Genomic DNA, 11,141 nt, shown 5'->3' on the forward strand with positions numbered 1-11,141 from the left:
TCTAATGAAGCTTCTAATTCAGAGTTGGACGTGTGCAGTGGAAGTCCATGATCACATCCTGGTACATCCAATTATAAACCTGCGTGGGACCAGAGGCTATGACCATGTGGTATGAGCAGTCTGTCCAAATGGTCTCATCCTTATCACTCTCAATGGATGAAACAGCATCTCTGTCATATCTGTGGCTATGTAAGAATTTCAAGTTAGGTATCTGGTCATATACTTTGTGTTTCCAGTTCCCAGATGCTGGCTAACAGCCGAGCTATCTGCTTAGGCGTTTAAAAGGGGAGGGACCAGAAATTTGAGACATATTCAAATACAAATGCACTATAACGAGTTTCATGTCATGTGTTGTCATGGAAGAGGCACTGAGCAACCGAGTAGCCAATGTGGCTTGGCCAGCTGACCTAACGCCGCCCCCGATTATCTCAGAACTGACACTGGAGCATGGTAGCAGAGATAGATCTCTCACAAGGGCATTTGCCTCATGGTAAGGGAGGTGGATGGCATAGGCCTGCGACCCCAATAGTTGACCATCCAGTAGACAGCCTCATAGAATGCAGAAACAGCCTGAAGTTCAGTCATGCAATCTGCAGTAGGAAATCTGAGGGATGGATTTCCTCACAGCAACCACGGCCTCCTGTGTGCACTGTCCAGACCTACAGCTCTGCATAAATGACCCACTGACCCAGCTGTCGTGTTCCGAAATCAGTCACCAGGTTGACACTGCCATGTGCTTCCCCTCAGAAGTTTTTTTTTTGACAAATGACTAAGTGTGCTAGTGATGCTATTAGGCAGGGCTGTACCTGCAAGATGCTGGCCTTTACTGAAGGGTGGTTTTGCTTTAAATTCTTCCCACAGCTTGGATGAGATTTGCATAGAACTGCATTGGAGTTTAAGAAATACGTTCCCTATTCTTTTATGCTTTCTCCCCTGCCCTCTACGGTTTTTCTTCACAGGAGAGGGACCTGGTTTATGGTCTGCCGGCTTTCCCTTTAGTTCATTCTCACTGGCACTTCCCTTAATAAATAAAGCTTTTGTACAAATCATCTCATCTTGGCATCTGTACCTTGGAGGGTCTGGACAAACACAGATGGCTTGGACATGTGCTGGTGGGTGTCTAGGAAAGAATGCCAATCCCGCATACTGAGTGTGGTCAGTTTGCAGTGGCTGCCAGGAGCGGTGTCGAGAAATATTCTAGCATTTTATCTGGTCCATTGAAATGGATGCTGTGGTCTACTGGGAAGAGCCACAGCGAGGGCAAAGGAGCTGGGTCTTGACCTTTCACTGGTCACTACTGCTGAACTGAAACGTTCCACCAAGTCCCATCATGAAGGGAAATGGTCCAACCAAGCGTGGTAGTATATGCCTGTAATTCCAGAACTCAGGAGGCTGAGGCAGGGTCGTTGTGAATTTGAGACCACCCTGGGCTACCAGGTTAGCTAAGGCTTCACAGTGTAACTGGGGTCCTGTCTCAACAAAGGAGTTGGGGATATAACTGTTTAGGTAGAGTAATTGCTTAGCATGCAGAAAGCCTTGGATCCAATCCCCAGCACTGTCTAAAGGCAGGGATGGCACTGCATGCCTATACCGAGGAGATGGATGCAGAAAGTTCATCTAGATCAGAAGTTCAAGGTCACACTGAGCGTGAGGTGGCCTGAGATAAGTGAGACCCTGTTACAGAAACACCAAAACCCAAAGCCAGACCCAGGAAACAAATAAAAGGAAAGGGGGGGGGGCATGGTTAAGAGAGCCAGTGTATGTAACACTTTTGTAATGGCGAAGGATATCCTTAATGATAATGAGGGATTAATGCTGACAGTTAATGAACAACAATTGCACTGAAAAACTAAGTAATATGTCATTAATTATGTATGAGCAATAATAATGCTTAATGATAACCATCAATTGTATCATATCATTAATGATCCTAAATGATACCGAATGAAAGAGATTGTGTGACTGAATTATAAAAGCCATAATAGCCCCACATTGAAAGATGCTAAGTCAATGGAATCTAGAAAAAAATCAAAGTGTAAGGATTCATTAGTGTTCTTCCTCTTGAGCTAGAGGGACTGTGCTCTGGTGTGAACTTCTCTGGAGGTTTGCCTCATGAAGCCATCATGACAGGATGCTGTGCGTGAATATCACACATTCTCCTTTATCCGAGTTTATATTTGCCAAGGAACATCCTGTGTATTTGAGCAGAATTTTCGACTGAAAAAAGAATATGCTGACCAACTGATTAAGGAATTCTAGTCTCTCTAGCATTCAGTTATTTCCTTTAAAATGTAGTTTCTAAAATTAAAAAAATAAGGCTTATCATAAAATAAAAATGACAAGGAGGAAAGCAAAACTCAACATCTGTTTCTTAGACACAGCTTCTTCTAATTTCCCCAGGAGTAACAATTTTTTTTGTTGTTGTTGTAAATTACTTCATTTCTTTACTGGATATGTGGCATTCAAAATATTTTCTTCATGGCTTTGTTTAGAGGGACTTTCTTATGATTCATTTAGAATGAACTAACAAAACCGCGTTTTTAAATACACAAAGCTGGGAGCCAATCCCTCCATTCAAATGCAACTTCTCATTGCATGTCATGTCTTTTGTTGAGTCTTTTATGGCATCGAACACCATGTTCTGTACAAAGTGTAAGCTTTGTCTACCATTCAGACTACAAGACATCAGTTTGGAAAGAATTATGTGTAGTGTTGGGCTCCCTGCGTTCTGTGCTTTGTTCAGCCTGATGAAGTATCGTTCGTTTCTGTATGAACTGTACTACATTTTACATCCACCTCCTCCTTCCAAGGACAAAGAGGAGTTCCAGGAAGACAGTCTTAGTTCTAAGTGTGAATCTACACTCAGATCCACTACAGCAGCATGATGTGATACCGAACACAGGGGACAAGTTGGCGATGACCTAGAGAGGCGCATTCTGCTTGTTTCTTAAGACTATTGTCTCTTTTAAGACTCAAGACAATTCCTGATGTGAAAGATTAGTTACCGAAAATGACTAAGCCTGGGCTTTCAGTGTTCAAAATTTAACAATATTTTTCCTTAATGGAGAACATCTGATATTTTTTCCTCAAAAATGCTTCCCTGTAAGGATTTAGAGAAAAAGAAAATCTTGAGCTTTAAGATCTGCAATGTAATGATCACTTTACGATCAGAAAAAAAAAAAAAAAAAAAACAATGTCCCCCAATATTTTTGATGCCTATGGCTAGACATGCAACTGCTAAATCCTTGAATCAAGGTTTTGCTTAGAGAGGGACTGATTTTTTTAAAATTATTTTAAGTCAGATGAGTTTTAGTAATTTGAATTAATTGTTTTGGGGTTCTGACGGTTGAATCTAAGGCCTCATCTGTGCTAGGCAAGCACTTGACCACCAAGGAACATCTCCAGTCTTCCTTGTATTGTGAGGCATGGTCTCACTAAGTCAGAGATGATAACATTTTGATGGTACAGACACTAAAGTGAACATTAATAGAGATCTAATTGACTTCAGAGTCAAGGCTGGAAATCTTTTCATATAAAAGCCCCCCCCCCCCCCCAAGTAAGAAATTTAGTCTCTTTTTCTTGAAGGTAGAATTAACTTTCATGTCAACGGGTATTACTCGAAATATTCTCCAAAATATTTGTATATTCCCTTACTCCCTCTTCCATGAGAGCGCCGTGGGATGACTGTGTAGCAAGCGCAATGCTGTGCTGTAAAACCGAGGCTATGATTTAGGAGCACAGTGTTTACTCAGGTAGTCAGGTTTAGTTTCTGATGTCAGAAGCCAGATGAGAGCCAATAGCTATTTGAGATGAAATTAATGTGCCTTATTAGTTGCCAGACCTACAGACTAAGTGGATAAACCTGAGTCCTTTTTTTTTTTTTTTTTTTTTTTTTTTTGGTCAGTGACTGCGGGCAGAGGAGCTTTGGTAATTTGCTTCCATTTTTTTTTTTTCTCTTCTAAATTTAATGTCCCCAGTGGCTAGGTAAGATATAAGGTTGGAATGCAAATCTCCATATGCTTTAGTATTAGATTTTATCGGTGGCTTGGGAGACACATTCCCTGATTTCAGCAGCTTTCTCAGTATAGCTTGCAAATTTTAACATCTCATGAGACTGTCATCATGCGTGTCTCTATTATCCGTTCTGAAAAATGATATTGGTTTGTTCTGAGAAATTATAATTTGGTTATTTCTGTCCTGATTATCATATTCGAAGAATGAAATTTTCTTTCGAGTTTTGGCACTGCAGAAATTGACCCTGAGGCCTCATGAGTGCTACACAGGGACTCTGCCGCCGACCCATATTTCAATCTCCAAATCCTTCCTTTAAACATGGCTTTGGAGAAGTGAGTTTTTTTCTAGTGTGGTCTGGGATGAAATGAAGATCAGAAGGTGCACTCACTTTTCTGCAAATGTTTTCTTCTGGCTCAATTCAACAATCAATTGTCATTAAACCACTAAACCAGACAAAGGCACTCTACTGGCACACAGATGCTCTTCTCAACATACTCTGAGGAATGACAGGGTTTGATTATATGAGCACTCTCTAAACATGGTTTCCCAAGTTAAATTTCTAGAGACAACATAAATTTGCAGGCACAAATGAATAATGACATAAACACATGGCAAGATCAACATCTGGGGCCCAGTGTGACTGAGGTGACTTCTGAAAAATAAGAATCCAAACCAATGACACATATAAACCAGTTTATTGGATTGTCAATGATACTTTGAGACAGATTCAAGTTATTTTATTTACTTCATATAAACAGAGGAAGGGCGGGATGGTTGAATTTCAAGCTTTGTTCAGCATGTATGCAGTTAGCATCCACAACAGCACCATTGAGTCATGGAAGAGTTAGCACCACAGGATTTTAGGACCTAACTGTGAACATGCATCACTGGGAAACTTGGAACATGAGAACTGAATCAGTATGTGTGATGGTCCATTAGAAACAATACAAGGCAATTTCCGAATTCTTTTCATACAGTACAATACAGTCACAACCGATGAGAACCTTTGAAATACGACACAGGACAAAAACACCTTGTACCCTGTTAACACTAAAGCAGTTACAGATTTTTAAAACGTTTCTTATACGAGGCAGCGGATTGAAATGACCCCACCCCCGTCAAAATTTAAATTCATAGTTATATAGTTACATGGTCTCTTAAGAAAGCATTTTCAAGTCTACCTGTCTTCTCCCTCAAAGCTGGCAAACAGCGATTTGGAAACTAAACGGCTTAAAGAATTAAAGAAACAACCCCGCCCGCAGCAAACCCGACTGAGTCAAGAAGTCAGTCCTCCAGTGTGGTGGAGGGCTTTCTGCATAAGGCCAGTTTGAAAATGATGCCAATGGCGTTGAGACCTGTCTTTCCTTCCGTGCGGGAGTGCCAAGTACAGAAGCCTTGCACTCAGGATGAACTTGGGTTCATTTCTTTCACCGAATGCCTTTTTTCTGGAGTGGAACATAAGGTATTTAGTCCTTAGTCCTCAACTGTGTTTGGAGTATCATAGGGCTGTTCCTTATGCTCGGTCTGACAACAGTGAAAAAGGCTGAGATTCTCTCTGGCTTTAGGGTAAGTTGTGAGCTAAAGAAAAAATATTAATTTAAATTTAGCGAGTAAGAAATTATAAAGGGAGGTCCACTATTTTCACAGTATAAACCCACTAGTAACGTAACTGAAAACCTTTCTGGTAGAAAGCATGTAACAAACACTTCAGTTTTAGCCTAGGCCAATTTTGGCAAATGAAGATACTGTATAAGAAATGTACAATAAGCATCGATACAGGTATATTCAGATCTCAATGGCTGATGTCATGGAAAGTACATTTTTACTTGCCAAGAGAAGAATATACCTGGGAATATCTCTGCAGACACAGGACTCAATTATGTATCTGCCCAACATGTAATCCTGGAATAGTGATAACAGGGTCATTAGGAAAATGTACTCAGTAACGGTATGGCAGCAATGTTCTGTGGTCTATAGTTAACAGTGAAACATCTGAAAATAGAATCAATACTGTATGGGAAGTTTACGATTCACCATTTCTATACTTGTAATACATGCGTTTGTTTTCCAGTTCTTAAAAAATCCCACTAGGACCAACATCTTTCAGAACAACAATCTAACATTAAACAAACTTCCTAAGGAAAAGTCTTAGCATCACAGAGTTTGGGAAAACCTGCTACTCAGCATCACAGAATACGCAATAGATCTACATTTAAGATTGTTCATGCCTTGACATTAACACACCTTTGGGTTAATAGATCTTATTTTAAAAAGAAAACAAAGACACAAACCAAACAATTGACACAGAATTTGTTTTTAGTCTCTCCTTGGTAAGGAAAGACCCCATTAGCTTGACTCTTCTATATCACGAAATGACGGCCTTGTCTAGGAAACATTTGCATTTATTAAAACACTTGAAACTAGAGAGAGAAAAAGGGGCTAAAGTGCAGAAAGACTTAAAACCGGGTAATATCACGGAAAATGTTTCCTTAAAATGTGTAGGTGCACTGCTTTCAAATGAAATTGGAAAATATTAGCCTATCATTTTTATGTTGGCAGATGTTAAGGGATCAACATAGGAGGGTTGATACTTTTGAGAAAAAAGTGTAAGTTTTTTTGCTGACTAAATCCATTGTATAAATTGACTACTGATTGCCCCAAGAGGAACCATTTGTACACCAGCATGTTTACAGGAATGATTAAAATTTGGTAATTATCAAGTCTGGATGACTTGAGCAAATAAGAAACAAAATGGATTCTTAATGTTACAGTTACATTAAAAAAGCTTAGTAAAAACAAAATGAAGTTATGATAGGCTAGTTTGATAGTTCTGATTGCCCTCTTATTTGGTGATTATTTCAAGATAAGGTAGAAATAATTAAAAAGAATTAACAAATAAAACCGTCTAAAGTTTTTTTTAACTGAACATTTTTATATTTTACATGGTAATTTCAAATAACCATATGTTAACTTAGGCAGTTTTGCCATTTTCACATATACTTTTTTAAATATTTTCATTTCTGTATTATTCATTGTTTATACTATGTAACAATTTTCTGTTAAATTAAAATAGTTTACTTTATCATTTTATATTCTAAGTGGCTTTAGAAAAATGTATACCCAGGATAAATTTATAAAAGGATAACGACTATTTTAAGGGATTTTTAGACAAGTTCTATATAGATAAATAGTTCCAGATAATAAAGTGCCTTCATTTTCCAGGTAATTTTTTTCACTAAAATATTTTAAGGCCTTGTAAGAAACGCAGCACTACCAGAAGTCTGATAGCAAATGGGGCTACATTATTAATTAGCAATCTTTTTGTAGCTCTTATATCATTTAATCTTTCAATATAGATGGCAATTTTAACAATTATAAAAGCTATGAATTTGCATCACTTCTGAATGCATTTTGAAGGGAAGGGGAAATATATAATTCCTAAGCGCCGTGATTTATTTGTAAGACTCAGAAGTTGTTAGCAGTCATTAAACCTCAAAAAAAAAATCAACAGAATTTTCAAACTGTGGCAAATGAGGCCATTTTTTTAAAAAAAAATTATTTGTTCACAGATTCTGTGTTCCTTTACTTAAAATGATTGTGCAGCCTTAAGTGGGGAAGGCTAGAGAAAAATCATTGGTAAATTATTCAGATATAGGCATGATAGATGCCTTCTATTGCAATAAGTTTATGCATAATTTATGCTGATGCCAACCCCTAAGGTTAGCATTTATACCCACTTTGCTTATGACCACTGGTATATCGCAGTAAAATGCCTGTGACTGAACAGACATTTATATAGATAGATAGGAGCCATATCCACACAGAAACCTATTTATTATGTCTTATTTCCCTTAGTGGGGAAAAGGGTGTGCTTTAAGCACAACTATATCCTTGTTTGTGTGGGAAAATTTAGATTTTGGGATGAATTGTGACTATTAGAATTTCTACCAAATTATCTTTGTTCAATAAACACTACTTTAAAGTTTAAATATTGTTTTAAAGAATTTTAACAGGAAAACTGCTCATATTTAAGTCAGCATGAGAGCAAATGCTCACGATACCGAATGGTCATGGTTTTCCTGACCATTACTGGGTTCATTCAAACTGTTCTTTGAAGGTGTTGAGGTCAGGACACACGAAGAGAAAACTCAGTGGGAAGATAGTCTACGTGAGACATTCCACATCACAAACCAAACAGGAACTACCGGTAGGAACAAAGTGCTAGACTTAGTAAGAGTAATTCTAGGGTTAAAAAACTGTCAAAGTGGTATAAACCTTATAATTGCACATTCCTTTTTCAAAGTGCCACAAGTTACCATATATTTTTCTAAGATGCACACAATTCTACTTTTTCAAACTCTAAATACGTACACAGGTTCATCTTTTGCATACTAGTACAGTCTCACAAACGTCACAAATATAACCAGGGGAGGTGAACTATAACTGTAGAAAGCAGCATAGTGCTTTTAAGCGGTAACGGTTAAGAGCCCACGTCTTTATGAGGATTCATGTCCAAGTGTAGTGAAAGCATTCCACAGAATCTGACGCCCCCCGAGAGCTCATTCAGGCAAATGTTAGCAATATTCTGCCATGCGATGCACAGAAGTCTTACACTTTAAAAAACGTATCGGCTTAGCTATGTTTTTTTTGTTATTTTTTGTCTGTTTGACTACATATTATACTTACTATCTTCACTCAATGGAGCGACAGTATGAGCTAGTAACCAATTTGGAAAACAGTATTAAATACCGATGTTTCCTATCTTAACTGCTCATTCCTACGAAGTACAGCAAAAATGTGTAGTATTGATGCTACATGACTCTATCTCTCTTATTTAAATAGAAACACTAAATGGAAATGTGTTTTAGGAGTTATATTTAGAAGTTATCTTTAGAAGAAACATAATAAGGATAAAAGGACGATGGAGACCAAAGCACCAAAATATAGAACAGACCAAAGAATTGTGTGGAAGATCCCATATCGCTGAATTTCCATTTCATTAGGTGAGAACTAAAGATGGTTCTTTGCCATTAATAACTGTATTAATATAGGGTCCAAATACCTGGCATGCATACAAATTTAAATTTTGAATATTTCTACATTTCTGAGTGTGATGAAATTTAAACTTGAAACCGTTTCTCTGAAAACTGGGATAAAAATGAAATCAGGGGCCAAGAGTGCAGGGTACCTGGGTTCTTACACCAGAGGCTTGCTGGGCAGAATGCTCCGTTTCCACAGTGAGAAGGTTGGCTAGAATATGGAAGTACTGTCGCTGCAGTTAGGGTTAGTTCATCATCGCAGAACACCAAATGGCTCTCCAGAAGGGTTCCTTCCTTTTCCTAGTTTGAGAACCTCCTCCTACAGCAGTGGTTCTCAATTTTCCTAATGCTGCGACCCTCTAATACAGTTCCTTATGCTGTGGTGACCCCCGACCATAAAATTATTTCATTGCTACTTCATAACTGTTGTAGATCATAATGTAAACATGTGATATGCAGGATATCTTATATGTGACCCCTTTGAAAGGGTCACTAGACCCCCAAAGTGGTTGCAAACCAAAGTGGCTGAGAATCACTGTTCCACAGTGTAAAAACGACTTAATAAAACGTCTTAAAGAAATGCCCAGTTATATAAACACTCCATCTTTTGTGGCTAGAGCATGGGACAGAAACTGGTGTGGCAGTCTTCCGAGGAAGCTGACAAGATAGAAAGGAGCATGCATGATAAATCCTTGGTAATACTGTCCCTCCTTCACCAACTCTAGCTCAATACACTGACAGGTTAATCACAGGACAGGAAGATAGCCATCCTCAGAAGCTTCTCACAGCTTCTGAGCATAAAATTAATCCTTTTAATGTTAAGTAATGGATTTTGATAGTTTCAGCATTTAAAATTGGTTAGAGAAATACTTATAAAACACTGAAATGCATGGAATTCTTAATCAAAATTGCAGACCTGGAAACTCTACATTATATACAATATTCCAACTATATCAAGCTGATGAAATACTCCAAATAATATCACACTGTGCAGACTTTCTTGCTATTACACGCACTTTTTGACAGTTTAGGAGCTAGACAATTGTGTTTACCTAGAATATAGCTGGTGGTGGCAGTTCTAGGCATTGCTAGAGATACTGGCCATCTGCAAGAGACCCAGTCTTACTCCACTGTTTAACCTCGTCTGTCTTTTCCTTAGCTGTTGTGGTTTGAGAACGCTCAGTTGTAAAATGCCTCACAACAGTTATAGTGTGCATTTCTCACTGTATCTGGCTGAGGCTGGCGACAGCCATCAGTTGTGTGGGCAGTGGATGAACTGCATAGAGCTTGTAAGAGTGCAGCTTCTCGCAGGGCGGTGGTGGCGCACGCCTTTAATCCCAGCACTCGGGAGGCAGAGGCAGGCGGATCTCTGTGAGTTCGAGACCAGCCTGGTCTACAAGAGCTAGTTCCAGGACAGGCTCTAAAGCCACAGAGAAACCCTGTCTCGAAAAACCAAACCAAAAAAAAAAGAAAAAAAAAAAAAAAAGAGTGCAGCTTCTCTGCTCTGTGGGTAGTGACATGGCATCTATCACTCTATGCCAAGTATATTTTATGATCTTTGGGGCTGAAGACTGTAGTAAGTTTTTTCTTTGTGGGACCAGCTCCCTAAATGACAACACAGACATTATTAATTATGAAAGCTTGGCCTTAACTTAGACTTTTTCCCAACCAGCTCTTATGACTTAATTAACCTGCTTTTATTAATCTATGTTTAGCCACATGGCTCGGTTACCTCTCCTCTGTGCCGCATGCCTGACTTGCTCTGTGTCGTGATGGCATCCCTCTGCCTCTCTTCTTCCCAGCGTTCTCTCTCTCTCTCTGGAAATCCTGTCTTTTCTCTCCTGCCTAGCTATTGACCACTCAGCTCTTTAGTAAACCAATCACGGTGACACATCTTTACACAGTGTAAAAGACAGGATCTTACAGTCTGCTCTAATAGTTAGACCCAACAGAAGGATTAGCTCATGGAATAGACAAAATAAATACCTGCTGATTTAATGCATTTGAAACAGGACTGAGAAAAAAGACAAATAACATTTATATTATGCTCTGTCTAGCACTGTCTCTCCATGAAGGGCTGTGCTGGCC

The 11,141-nt window shown here is 38.8% G+C and overlaps 1 protein-coding gene across 1 annotated transcript in view; it reads right to left on the reverse strand.

Moving 5' to 3' along the window:
- Positions 1-4,693: 4,693 nt before the first annotated feature.
- Positions 4,694-11,141, reverse strand: part of Purg (purine rich element binding protein G) — a 31,798-nt gene continuing 25,350 nt past the window's right edge. Inside the window, exon 3 of the mRNA XM_038327839.1 lies at positions 4,694-5,592. Coding sequence (XP_038183767.1) covers positions 5,488-5,592 — 105 coding nt within the window. The 3' untranslated portion in view covers positions 4,694-5,487. The remainder of the gene's footprint in view (positions 5,593-11,141) is intronic.

Source organism: Arvicola amphibius, chromosome 4, assembly GCF_903992535.2.
Source record: "Arvicola amphibius chromosome 4, mArvAmp1.2, whole genome shotgun sequence".
Classification (NCBI taxonomy): Eukaryota; Metazoa; Chordata; class Mammalia; order Rodentia; family Cricetidae; genus Arvicola; species Arvicola amphibius.